We start from the raw sequence: 14124 nt of genomic DNA, 5'->3' as shown, positions 1-14124 counted from the left end.
CCTATCAGGCTGATACAGTTAAGAATTTTTTCTTTTTTTGAAAGGACTTTAAAGCAACTTGAGCTTTCTTGTGAGTTGCCATCTCTAACAGCACAATTTTAGGGCCAATTTACATGGATTACCTTGTACTTTATATGTGGCCAACACATGACATCAGCATGGACAGTTGTTCCCGCAGCTAATCATTGTTCAAGATGCGGACTTTAATTTACGCTTCAAAAGTCCCTTCAGCCACTAGTGGAAAATTGGCATTTTTCTTTGAAATATGAGATAGGACTAACAGAACACGAGGAAGCCCAAAGCCATTCTATCTTATGCTGTTGAAATCCTGCTACTGTTTACAATTAACTAGGAAACATAAAGTATGAAGGGAATTAATGTGGATACTAATATTTTCTGAATTCTCATATTTGAGTTACTGTGTAAATAACATAATCTCTTACTTTTAGGACTTTACAATTAAATACAGGAAGATGGATAATATGAAGCTTTTGCTTTCAAAATTTGTATGTTCATCTATTGATCTTTCTTTTGTTTTTAGTTCTCCAACTTGTTTTACAATTACATTAATATTCCTTCAGTAAAATCAGGACAAAGGTAGATGAAACCAGAGATGGGTTGGATCCCAAAGTAAGGTTTATTAGGGCCAGCCTACACATTTGAGTCTGCCAATGAAGAGAGGGCCACATGTGGTTCAGATTCAAGGAAGTAAAAAGAAAAAAAACAAAACTAAAAATAGTTATTCTGAGACTTCTCCTCTTGAGTGCTTGCTATGATACGAAAGTAAACATTATGCCTACGATCCAACACATATATATTGCTTATCTACTGTGTGTTGATTACAGTCCTTGATGCAGGGAATATAATGGCAACAACCTAAACACATACTTGCTCTAATAAAATGTAGTTTAGTGGGGGATACTGACAGCAATTCAGTGTAAAATGCTCCAAGCTACAAGAGGGTAAGTCCAGTATAATAATTATACTCTACTTACAAATCTCAAGGAGTTTTCAAAGGCCATGTCTTACAATGTCCCCAAAGTAGGACAATGAACTCGAGTCAAAGAACAATTTAGAAAAAAAAATAATTTTGGAGCATGTCCTGGAATGGTACAGTTGTGCTCTAGTCCCTGGTCATTGTGTTTAATCCAAAGATCAATGTTACAATAGCTGATGGATTCTAGAGGAAGCGACGGTCTACAGAGGAAAGGGCGAGCAGGTGCTCTCTCTCCACTCTGTTTATCAAAGCACCTGAAGATTAATCATTTAAACTAGAAAAACAGATTCTGTTTTATTGAAGATTCTAAACCTCAATGTAAGCTTGTTCAGGAAAAGAATGCCCAGGAAAAAGTGTAATTGACTAGGAGCCATAAAAATCACTATGGTAATGGTGAGGGAGGTGTTTGTGTGTCTGTGTGTTTATGTATGTGATGAATGATTCCCTCTTTCAATATATACTTATTCCTAGCTGAATTTTGAGCCGCTGTAGATATCTTAGCTTGTATTTTTTTTTTTCATTTCTCCCATTTATTTATTTTGCTTTTTTGGCTACGCTTGTTCTTCTGTATCTTCGTATTCTAGATCTTATAAAGGTGCAATAAGTGTGGCAATAAACAGACTGAGGAAGGCGTAAAGGGTCTGATGTGAAGCAGAGAAGGCAGAGTTTGCTGAGGGTTTGGAATAAAATAGAGAATGGCCATGAAGATCTGACCAAGGAGCTCTGAGATTGAGAAGGAATTAGAACAAAGGCCATAGGCAAGTTGAAAAAATTGGCAGAAAATTTGAAGAGGAGAGTTTCAACAAGAGATGATCAAAATTAAAAAAAAAAAAAAAAGAAAACAGAAAAATAAGGAAGAAATCATTTTAAACTTCTGAGTCATGACCTTGGGTGTCGTTTTAAACTTCCGAATCATGACCTGGGACACCTTGGGTGTCCCAGACTGAAGTATCAGAGAGTCCAAGGCCCCAGAGGCACTGTACAGAAACAAGAGCCAATGGAACTAAGACTGTCACCCCCTCTCCAGCTTAGGTACTTACCCATATACAATAACTGCTGTAAATCACCAGATATTCTTTCCTTTAGTAGTAAAATATATGATTTAATGTATACATATTTAGATACTTTAAAAATAGAAATAATTTAAAATCATAAGAATACAATTAAAAATAAAATAATTGGAGCTTCCGTTTTTGTCTTCAATATTCAAAAAGAACTGCTTTGTTGGAAACTTTTTTAACCACATGAAATTCTCTTGAATGCATTGATTCAAAGTCTTGAATATAGTCATACTGTATATAAAATCTGCCTCAATGGAGACCCAAGAAAAATAAAAGCAAGCCCTTTTTGTTAACATTTTACTTAACTGCTTTTGAATGATTCAGGCATGCGTCAAGAAAATTTCCTTTAAAAATGATCAAGTAGTAAATAAAATTTGAATGTTTGGTGTCATTTTCACTTACATGCTTTGCAGACCTGTTTAATGCGACATTCTGGGATGATGGACAATGTCCCCTATGTTAAGTATAGTAGCTACTAGCTACATAGAGCTAGCTATTGAGCATTTAAAACATAACTGAGAGGCCGGGCGCAGTGGCTCATGCCTGTAATTCCAGCACTTTGGGAGGCCGAGGAGGATGGATCACGAAGTCAGGAGATCAAGATCATCCTGGCCAACATGGTGGAACCCCATCTCTACTGAAAATACAAAACTTAGCCGGGCGTGGTGGCACGTGCCTGTAGTCCCAGCTACTCAGGAGGCTGAGGCAGGAGAATTGCTTGAACCTGGGAGGCAGAGGCTACAGTGAGCCGAGATTTCGCCACTGCACTCCAGCCTGGGCAACAGAACGAAGCTCTGTCTCAAAAACAACAACAACAATAACAACAACAAAAACATAACTGAGAAACTGAATTTTTCATTTTCATTTTAATTAATTTAAATTTAATAGCCACCCTATTTTCACACTTTTGTAGTTATGCTCATTATAATTAAATACTCATTTTCTTTTGCCACTCTTCCTCCAAAAGACTCAAAGGTCCCTAAGAACCCATAATGCCTTATACATTTTTTGACATAGAACAGATTATCTTCCTTCCTCTCTTCTCTCTCTCTCTCTCTCTCTGTGTCTATTTTCTCTCTATATATATTTCTGAATGTTTACAGGCATTTACTTAAGCACCTATGTTAACAGGCCACTCATTTCTTCTTTTTTTCCCAATACATATTAAGTGAATACCTGGAAAACACAAATTACTATAATAAGTTCTGTGAGGAATTTATGACATGTTTCATGATTTGGAGTTTAAGGTTTAGTGTTCTGCTACTGGCATATACCAGGCTGAGAGGCACAGAGTTTGCATACTTGAGTACTGCTTGTGTGAAATCACAGCTTGTATCAGTAACTTAAAATTGATCATTAGAGAAATTCAAATCAAAACCACAATGAGATACCGTCTCACACCAGTCAGAATGGCCATTATTAAAATGTCAAAAAATAACATGCTGGCATGGTTGTGGAGAAAAAGGGATGCTTATACACTGTTGATAGGAGTGTAAATTAGTTCAACTATTGCAGAAAGCAGTATGGCAACTCCTCAAAGAGCTAAAAGCAGAACAACCATTCCACCCAGCAATCCTATTACTGGGTATATATGCCCAGAGTAATAGAAATTATTCTACTGTAGGTCGGGGCAGTGGCTCACGCCTGTAATCCCTGCACTTTGGGCAGGTGAAGTGGGTGGATTGCTTGAGTCCAGGAGTTCAAGACCAGTCTGGGTAACATGGTGAAACCTTCATCTCTACTGAAAATTAAAAAAAAAAAAAAAAATAGCTGGGCATGGTGGTGCATGCCTGTAGTCCCAATTACTGAGGAGGCTGAGGTGGGAGAATTACCTGAGCTCGGGAGGTTGAGGCTGCAGTGGGTCATGAACACGCCACTGCACTCCAGCCCAAACAACTGGAGTGAAACCCTGTCTCAAAAAAAAAAAAAAAAAAAGAAAGAAAGAAAGAAAAAAAAAGAAAAAAGACATCATTCTATCATAAAGACACATACATGTGAATGGTCATTGCAGCACTATTTACAGTAGCAAGGACATGGAATCAACCTAGATGCCCATCTATGACAGATTGTATAAAGAAAGAGTGGTACATATGTACTACGAAATATGCAGCCATATAAAAAGAAAAAGATCATGTCTTTTGTGGGAACACGGGTGGAGCTGGAGGCCATTTTCCTCAGCAAACTAACACAGGAAGAGAAAACCAAATGCCACATGTTCTCACTTACAAGTTGGGAGCAAATAATGAGAACATATGAACACAAAGAAGAAAACAACAGAAACTGGGGTCTACTTTAGTGGGGAGAGTGGAGGAGGGAGAGGAGCAGAAAAGATAACTATTGGGTACAAGGTTTAGTACCTGGGTGACTAAATAATCTGTACAACAAGCCCCCGTGACATGTGTTTACCTATGTAACAAATCTTCACATGTACCCCTGAACCTAAAAGTAAATAGAAAAAACAATGAATTTTAAAAAATTGTGAGCTGTATCAATAACTTTTGTTCAGTGATTTCACCCTCAGAAATTGAAAAGATAATGGAACATTTCTTGGTATCTAATAACTTAAGAATTTAAGTCTCCATAATGCAAATTCTGTAAAAAAGTAAATTATATATAAGTTCCGAGCTCTTATCCCATTGAATATAGATCCCATTGGCATTTATACTTAATACACTATTAAAATAACTTCACACTGGTGATGTACTGAGTGACAGTTTGACAGCTCGAAATTCTAATGGGACATGCACATCTCTTGTACAACTAGGTTTCAAGCTGTGTTTTGCATATTTACAAGCGTGGGACATAGTGAAACTTACAGCAGGGATCTAAAATTTAATTGCAGTTGAGAAACATGAATCATCTCTTTCCATGGAATTTAATTAAACATTTCCATTATTTTTGTTTCTAACTTACCTGTCAAGGTGTGAATTAAGGTAAGTACAGTAATAAAATCTAAAATGAAATTAAACAATCAGAATTTTTAAATCAGGTGGTCACAATTAAGTAGACATTGATAAAAATTTGTACCAAATAGAATACTTGATGCTATGAAATGAAAAAAAATTTTTTAAAGCATTTAAAACATCTTTTTCAGTCAACATTCATCACTGGAATTGGGTCTCAACAGTGAAATGCATGGTTTGCCTATATATACACTAGTATCTGTCCATGTATCAGTATAAAAGCACAATGATGAATAAGAAAACATTTTTTAAAAAGAATTTAAAATATAACAAACCTGAAAAAATATTGCTCAATCTAAAGAGAAATGTTCCACTTTTGAGGGACCTCATCTTTAAATGTTGAGTTTTTCTTTAAAACATACAGCCTTAGGACCTGTTATGTGATAATCAGAAGAAGCAAAAAAATTTGACTGCAGCATATCTGAACTTGTTTTAATGGAGGTTTTGTGGGCATATTTTACAGAATGAATCATCCAAACAACATTGAATGAATTAATTTTTGCCTCATACAGCTCCAGGTACTTAGAAAGTGCTCAGTAAATATTGGTTGAATCAGTAACAGTATGGAATTTCATTTTAGGGCTACTGCTATCAGCACCTGGAATAATCCTCTCTATTCTCTTTACTATGTAGTTAAGCCATCAAACCTTTAGATTGTGTTATTCTTAATGGTGAATAGGAAGTGAAATGATTAAGCTTCCCTGCCCTCGAAGAATGTTGTCTTACTTGGCTCAATTATTGATTACCAGTACCCTGTGAGCTTCCAAGTAATTTGGTAATGTTACCACAGAGACTAAATTAGTATAAAGTATTAATTACAGTTTTTAAAATTAAACTAAAAATAATTTTTAAGGAAACTTTTTCTTGTTTGAAACATCAAGTATGTATAGTGATACTTGATTTTTAATGTTGAGTCTCAACGTGTACCTCCCAGATTTATAAGAAGTCAGAGAAGGATTCTGGAAACTTCCATGGAAACAATAGTACTGCCATGACTGGGTTACACATCTGGGGGAAAGGAGAATTGAGAAGATTATATTTAACACAGAAGTTGTTTGGAATATATATACATAGTTTGTTGTTGTTGTTGTTGGTTCTGAGATGGAGTCTCTCTCTCATTGCCTTGGCTGGAGTGCAACAGCATGATCTCAGCTCACTGCAACCTCCCCACCTTCTGGGTTCAAGCGATTCTCCTACCTCAGCCTCCCGAACAGCTGGGATTACACGCGCACGCCACCACACCTGGCTAATTTTTGGATTATTAGTAGAGATGGGAGGCAGGCAGATCACCTGAGGTCATGAATATTTCAAATTATAGGAAAAACTACCAGAGACAGGTCAATGGAATATTTATATAATTGAAAATATGTTTTCAACAGGTGCAGTTTTGGTATCATTTGTCTCAACATTCACATCTCTCAGTGTTTACAAGAACATCTCTAGATGGAAACTTGCAAAAGCAAGGCAAAATAATCAGATTCTCCGAATCTCAGTGGAGCCATGCAAAAATTGATCTCATTGCAAAAGCGGGAGAATCTACTCTACCTTTTCAGGTAAGCACATAAGAAATTAATACCACTCAACGGAAGACACTTATTTAATGCTAATCCTTTCAGATAACAATATAACACATATAGCTCATACCTTTTCAGGTAAGTGCATAAGAAATTAATACAACGAAGACACTTATTTAATGCTAATCCTTTCAGATAACAAAATAATACACATAGCTCATGAATTTATTCAACATTAATGAAGCAAACACATTCAGAGATCAAACACATGATCTGGGATGAGTAGAGAGATTGTTTTGACTATACGCTCAAGAAGTATGTGTAGAATAGTAGCAAAAGTGGAGATAAGAAATGAATAAGATGGCAGAGAGAAGAGTAACTTAAAATGATTTCTTTCTCGAAGTGAAGACGTTGGATTATATGATGTAGTGAAAACAAAATCTGACTTGGGCTGTAATATATTAATCTTATTGTCTCACTTTCTGCTGTCTGGTAACATTGAGCATGTTATCCACCTTTGGGAAGTGGAGGACATTATATTAAGTGAAATAAGCCAGGCACAGAAAGACAAATATGGCAGGTTCTCACTCACGCGTGGGAGCTAAAAAATTGATCTCATGGAGGCAGAGAGGAGAATACTGGTTACTAGAGTCTGAGAAGGGTGTTGGGGAGGAGGAGGTTAGGAAGGGAGGTTTGTTAATGGTTAAAAATTGTAGTTAGAAGGAATAAGCTCTAGTGTTTGATAGCACAGTAGGCAACTACAACAAGTTATTGTGTATTTCAAAATATTTAGGAGATAAGATTTGGAGCATTCCCAAGACAAAGAAATGAGAAGTGTGTAAGGTGATGGATATCCTAATTACCTTTATCTGATCATGACACAATGTATGTATGTATCAAAATATCACATTTACCCCTTAAATATGTACAACTATGTATTAATAAAATATAATAATAAAAGAAGGCAATTGTATCTTGTCAAATGGGCATTCTAATTTCTACCCTCCTGTACATAAGTCTTCTGGATGACATTTGAAAAGAGCAATTTTGGAAACTAGATTGGATGGAGTGTAATATGATGGAGAGCACACTGTTTTGGAGTCAGGTGGTCTGAGTTTTAGTCTCTGCTCTGCTCATTGTTTGCTAAATGACTGTGTAAATATTGTCTTTGAGCATCAAATTTCCTAATGTGTGAAAACCAGTGATGATAAAAGCAATACTCCAGGGGAGTCTGAATATTAAAGATGATACAGCTAGAATGGCAGCCATGAACATGGGCTCTGGAACCTTGGGTTCAAGTTAAAGTGTATGATCAGCTGGGTGCAGTGGCTCATGCCTGTAATCCCAGCACTTTGGGAGGCTGAGGCGGGAAGATCGTGAGGTCAGGAGATTGAGCCCATCCTGAGTAACATGGTGAAACCCCATCTCTACAAAAAATTAGCCGAGCGTGATGGCACGCACCTGTAGTCCCAGCTACTCGGGAGGCTGGAGCAGGAGAAGCACTTGAACCCAGGAGGTGGAAATTGCCATGAGCTGAGATGGCGCCACTGCACTCCAGCCTGGGCAACAGAGTAAGACTCCATCTTAAAAAAAACAAAGACAAAAAAGTGTATGATCACAGACAAGTTACCCAAGTCTTCTATGCCTCTTTCACTAGTAGGGTGTGAGGATAATAGTTGGGGCTTTAAGGTCATCTCGTCCTCATTTCTGAACAAATTGAGATAAATATAGAAGTTAAACAGGTAGGCAATACATATTTTGGAGCAGATGGCCTTAGAATGTAGAGTCACTTGTTTAAAATAATGCTTGATCTTAGAATAAATAGAATTACCCAGAGAACAACTGACTGTGCTGGAGAAATATAGAGCTCATACTCGAGGAGAAGTCTCTTACCATTAGCCAGAGATAATATCAGAATGCATGCCTCCTGAGGACAGACTGGCTCCCAACAGGGGGTGTTGAATGGGAGAGGAGGATAAGTCGAGTTCCCCCAGGTTACTCTTCTAACTTCACAGTCAGCTAAATCTTCCTCCTGCTACAGAGTGAGGGGTAAGTAACAGCAATGTTACTACAGGGAACTGCCTTCCCATGGAAGCAGGAAGAATAGGGAATAAGCATCAACTGTAATCAATTACTGTTCTCTACTTTATAGAGTTATTGTGAGGATTATATGGTGTATACTTGTAAAGCACGTGGAAGCGAATCTGGCATAGACACGGGATTTAGCTATTTTTATTGCTGTGGTTATTCCTTGGATATTGTCTGGAAGTAGTAGACACTCAATAAATGTTAGTATTCTCTGTTTTAAAAAGGGAATTTCTGCTTGATCAGAACTCTAGGCTCAATCATTAAAGGCCTCTTCACTCAGTGACAGTCTGCAACTTCCCTTCTCAAAGATCAATTTATTCTATTCTCATATTTAATGGAAAAAGACATCGTGAATACTAGCAGCTCTTAATTGGGAAGCATTTGACACAAAGGCTGGTCATGAAATCATTTTGGTGTCAATCTCCATTGCAAGGAGCAGGGCAACGAAATCAGAACAATTTGATCTTTTGCCTCCTGCATTTATATTCTATAGAAAATTGTTTTCATTCAGTTTGCTTTTAGTTAGAATGAAACTAACCAAGAAGATCGTTCAGAGTTTGTCATTAATTGACATATTGAGAAGAAAACAGAATGTCCTTTCTAGCAGTAGGTAATTTAGAAATATGAGTTGAAGCACGTGCCATTTCTGTCTACAGCTGGAAGCTCTCATTGACCCATCACCATTACTGAAGAGTTTCAGTGAATGCAGTTTTTGTTTTCTGTTTAATGTTCTCCTTTTTGGATATAGTAATGATTTTGCTTTGCAGTGCAAATGGATACTATCTCTTATTATCTGGGGGGCATATTAACTAGTTTGTAGATGGGCAGTGGTTTGGTTAGATTCTGTGATTTTGTTGCAATGGATGTATGAGGGTTTCTAACCCAGCCCTGCTGTTCCCTCTCCCTTCATCCCCCTGCTGGTGGCTCAGCACCTTGTGTTGCTTTTTCTCTCCAATCAGCCTCAATGCTGAGTTCTTTCAAGGTCTCAGTCATGTTTAATTCAACCCAGAGAAGCTAAGATTTTTCCTCTGTGTCTCCCCACTTAATCCAGTTATGAGTTGGCTACAGCACATGTTTATTTTGGAAACTACAGATGAGTAAAAGAAAAATTAAAAAAAAAAATTCCCTCAAATTTCACTCTCAAGAAGGCCATGACGGCCCTATAATATCTAATCAGCAATTTAGAAAATTAAATTTGGAAAGCAATAAGCTTTTTAAAAATGAGTTTAGAAGCAAAACCCAAGCTGCCCTGAACCACTGTGAGGCCTTTAGGCAGCTCCTTTTGTGATAGGTTTGATTTGACAGTGTTGCCCCCAATCTCCCAGAGGGTATCATGTAATAAACACTCTCAGTGTTATGTTACCATTCTCAGCTCTAAGCTATTCACATTTCAAAACTCATCTGGCCCCAAAGACTTTAGATAAGGAACTGTGGACTTGTATTGACGTTCTGTTGTGAATTAGTCTGGATTTTATACACACACAATATAAATAAACAGATACACTGGCACAGATATATACATGGTACTATTCAATACACGATTATCGCATATATTTACTATTAAATATTTCAAACTAGTAGTTAATACAGAGAGAAACAAATAGTCAAATGTACCTCAGTATTAACTAATGTTAATATTTCATTTGCTTATAATGTTAAAGTTTGTTTGCTCATGAAGATGCAACTTTTGTCTTCCTTGTATGTCTCTCCATCCCATTTCTTATCCTCTGGAAAAAAAAAAAAAGATGCTAATATGTTGGCTCTAACCTGATTTCTCTCAGTGTATTTTTAAAGATGTGAAAATATACGTGAGGATTCTAGCTAAGTACAGTTCTACTTTGTTCTTTTATCAACAACAAATGAAAAAGATATTACACCTACAAATAGTTAATCTAGCTTTTTAAATATTCAAATATTTAAAGTTTGTCTTCTTGGAAATAGGCTAGGATTTAAGGTTAATAGCCTGAATCATTTAAGGGTGACCTTAGTCATTGCCTAGTCATCAGTTCCATGTGACTGAGCTCTGAACATATTTATACAGTACAGTGTAACCCAGTCCAAATATTGGAAAGAAGAAAGACATCAAATCATGTGACCTCTGTGTTCCCTTTTAGCCATGAAATTCTGATTCAGTGTGGTTCTTTTGATGTCAGTTGTAGACAATATAACAGAATACATATTGCTTTGGGTTTCTTAGGAAATCAACACCCCTAATTAGGTAGGGCATTCGCTCTTCTTGCTGGCAAAGAATTAGGTTTACTGTTTATTCTGTAAGAACAGCAAATTAATGACATTTCAATATTCCCTCCATTTCTTGTGAGAGTTTTATTGGAAAAATTTAGGCCAAAGACTTAATAGTAGTTTTCAAACCTGTTTTAACTTGGCCTGCTCACTTGCTATGTTCAGCTTTTCACATAAATATATTCTTTTAATATTTCTTTTCCCCCTAACTGCTGTGCTGTTTTCGTATCTCAAGGTGGCACTTTTTTCTGAGTAGTCCATTGATTTCAAGTAGCTCTACTTGCTTCGAGCTTCCCATTAAAATGTAATTGTATCATATTTTAGATTTCGTTTTAAAATGACCCTTTTGTGAAATTTCCCACAATGATGGATACCATGTTCTGTCTTTATCGGAGTCAATGATATAAATCAATAACAATTTCCTGACATTATTTGATGATTCAGTGAAGGGTAAGATTCATAACACAAAAGTAAAAGGTGATCGAGTCTCCGTGAAGTTGCTGTGTCCTTGGCCTGCTTAATCTAGAGCTGCATGCAATCTTGTTTCTCCAGGCTGCCCTATTCTGCAGCATCCACTAAAGCCCAGTTATCTCTTTATTTCGTTAGAGAGACACAGGATGGTGTAATCATTAATGGCTCAGCTTACGTATTTTTCTTACTTGACATGTAATGCTCAACCAATTCCTTCTATAATCTGCTTCTTTCACTTTAAAATAAGATGAAAATAGCATCATCTTCACAGGATTAAAGCAAGTGAATGTGACTGGCATGTAGTAAGTGCTAAATAAAAGATGACTGCTGCTCTTATTATTGATACCATCATCATCCTTCAAAAATTAATATATTCCTATTCCTCTCTACTCCTTCTTACTGTATATCTATTTTCTCTTGGATTCATATTCATTTTTTGCTCCTGTTATTTTTTTGAAAACAAGATTTCTGTGTTAATTGTGTATTTTTCTGGAAAAGCACCTGAGTTTTATACTTATAAAAAGTAATCACTTGATTGTGAACATTTATGAATTTTTGTGGTTCCTGAAAGCAAGAAATTGTTTTGTTCTTAGAGGGAGTAATATAATTGAATAAAACAAAAATCAACAAGATCCCAAAAAATAGTTTTAGAAGAGAGAGTCATCTAATTTAATTTAAAATGTAAATTCTCCAATTACCTTGAGAATCTTATCAAATGAGGTTTTCACTCTTCCTCCATCCGTGGTTGAAACGGCTCTTCTGAGTGACCTCTTTCTCACTTACTGATTACCGGTTGATGCTAACTGTAGTTCCAAAAGGGAATTGGTCACAGCATTTTATATACACACACACATACATATATACACACATGTGTGTGTGTGTGGTTTTGTTAAAACCAGCAATAAAAAAAAAAGTAACAACCATGATGATTTTGAAGCCATGAAATGGTCATTATTTACAGGTATAACGTACATTTCTTGAAGGAAGTAATTGCTTGTATTTTAAAATTTGTATGATTTTAATTAATGGTAGAATTACAATTTCTAATTGTATAATTATGAATTTCATTATGTAGAAGTAAGCAAAATGTAGACGAACTAATATTACTTTTATTTGGCTTTTGAAGTTGGATTTATTCTTCCATTTTACTTTGAATATCTAAAAGAACCTGGTGGTTCCCTTCAGGTAAAATAATGTAACCACATTTTAAAGAGTACCTCATCATTTTACTTCACTTCATCCCAGGGCCCACCCATTCCATTCAAATAATGTGAGCAGGTACCTTTTTAGGAGCATAGAGAAGTGCCTCAAATAGTCGCTTTTTTCCTCCAGTTTTCTTTGAGTAGCACAGACCTTCAAATATGATCGTCAACAAATGCTTGTCTAATGAGTCTGAAGAATTAAGCTTCTATTTTAATGGACATCAATGCAAGATGTATTATAATAACAAATTTAGAAAAACTCTTTCAAACGTAAAGCTGTCCAAAAAAATCACAATCACTTAATGGTATTAAACACAATATGTCTCTAAAGTACAATACTTGTGTATGTTTTACCAAGATCCTTCTTCAAAACCTGTGTTATTTTCTGCCTCTGGAATGAAGGCTACATTTCTTAGTTGGTTAAGATTCTACAGAAACCATCTCTAATCAGAATCTTAAAAATTATTATTATGTACATTACATTAAAATATCAAAAATTGCAAATAAAGCAACAGTCCCTGCTGACTATCCTCATCACCCACCATAGATTTTGTATTGAGTATTTATAGATAACAATTTATTTTTACTTCCAGTCCATTTTCTATTTACTTAACATGTATGAATGTACCACATATACTTGGAAATCTGAACGGTTGGATGTTTTCAGCCTAAGTAATATTATACTATAATATTTTTCTGTAACTTAATTTTTTACTCCAAAACACATGTTAAATTTCTTTCCATAATGACACATGTAGATAGATGTTATTTTTAACTTGTATAGTATTTCTCACTATTGATTGATTCACATGTAAGTTCTTTCCTGTCATTTGTCATCAAAACCAGCACTGAAATAAACATTCCTTCACAGGCCTTCATGTGTATACCTTTGAGTGTCTCTCTAGGATAAATGCCAAGAAATGAACTCAATTTTTATGGTCTATGCAATTTTTTTAATAGATGCTATCTAGTTGCTATCCAATTGAGCTGTACCAACTCATGAAATTTTCCTCTCCATCTATTATCTGATTCATTTGTTGTTCTCTTAAAATCTTATATTCCTATGACACCCATCAACATTCTCTTTTATTATTATTATTATTATTATTATTATTATTATTATTGTACTTTAAGTTCTAGGATGTATGTGCACAACATGCAGTTTGTTACATATGTATCCATGTGCCATGTTGATGTGCTGCACCCATTAACTCATCATTTACATTAGGTATATCTCCTAATGCTATCCCTCCTCCTCCCCCCACCCCACGACAGGCCCCGGTGTGTGTTGTTCCCCTTCCTGTGTCCAAGTGATCTCATTGTTCAGTTTTCACCTATGAGTGAGAACATGTGGTGTTTGGTTTTCTGTCCTTGCGATAGTTTGCTGAGAATGATGGTTTCCTTCATCCGTGTCCCTACAAAGGACATGAACTCATCCTTTTTTATGGCCGCATAGTATTCCATGGTGTATGTATGCCACCTTTTCTTTCTTTTATTATTATTATTATTATTATACTTTAAGTTCTAGGGTACATGTGCATAACGTGCAGGTTTGTTACATATGTATACTTGTGCCATGTTGCTGTG

The 14124-nt window shown here is 35.9% G+C and overlaps 1 protein-coding gene across 1 annotated transcript in view; it reads left to right on the top strand.

The window, feature by feature from the left end:
* The window catches only part of MALRD1 (MAM and LDL receptor class A domain containing 1), a 694737-nt gene that overhangs the window by 107529 nt on the left and 573084 nt on the right, over window positions 1–14124 (top strand). The window contains exon 13 of the mRNA XM_011972480.1: window positions 6401–6574. Coding sequence (XP_011827870.1) covers window positions 6401–6574 — 174 coding nt within the window. The remainder of the gene's footprint in view (window positions 1–6400; window positions 6575–14124) is intronic.

Source organism: Mandrillus leucophaeus, unplaced genomic scaffold (assembly GCF_000951045.1).
Source record: "Mandrillus leucophaeus isolate KB7577 unplaced genomic scaffold, Mleu.le_1.0 Scaffold1295, whole genome shotgun sequence".
Taxonomy (NCBI): Eukaryota; Metazoa; Chordata; class Mammalia; order Primates; family Cercopithecidae; genus Mandrillus; species Mandrillus leucophaeus.
Note: the sequence above shows the minus strand (reverse complement) of the source record. Positions and strands in the feature narration are given on the sequence as shown.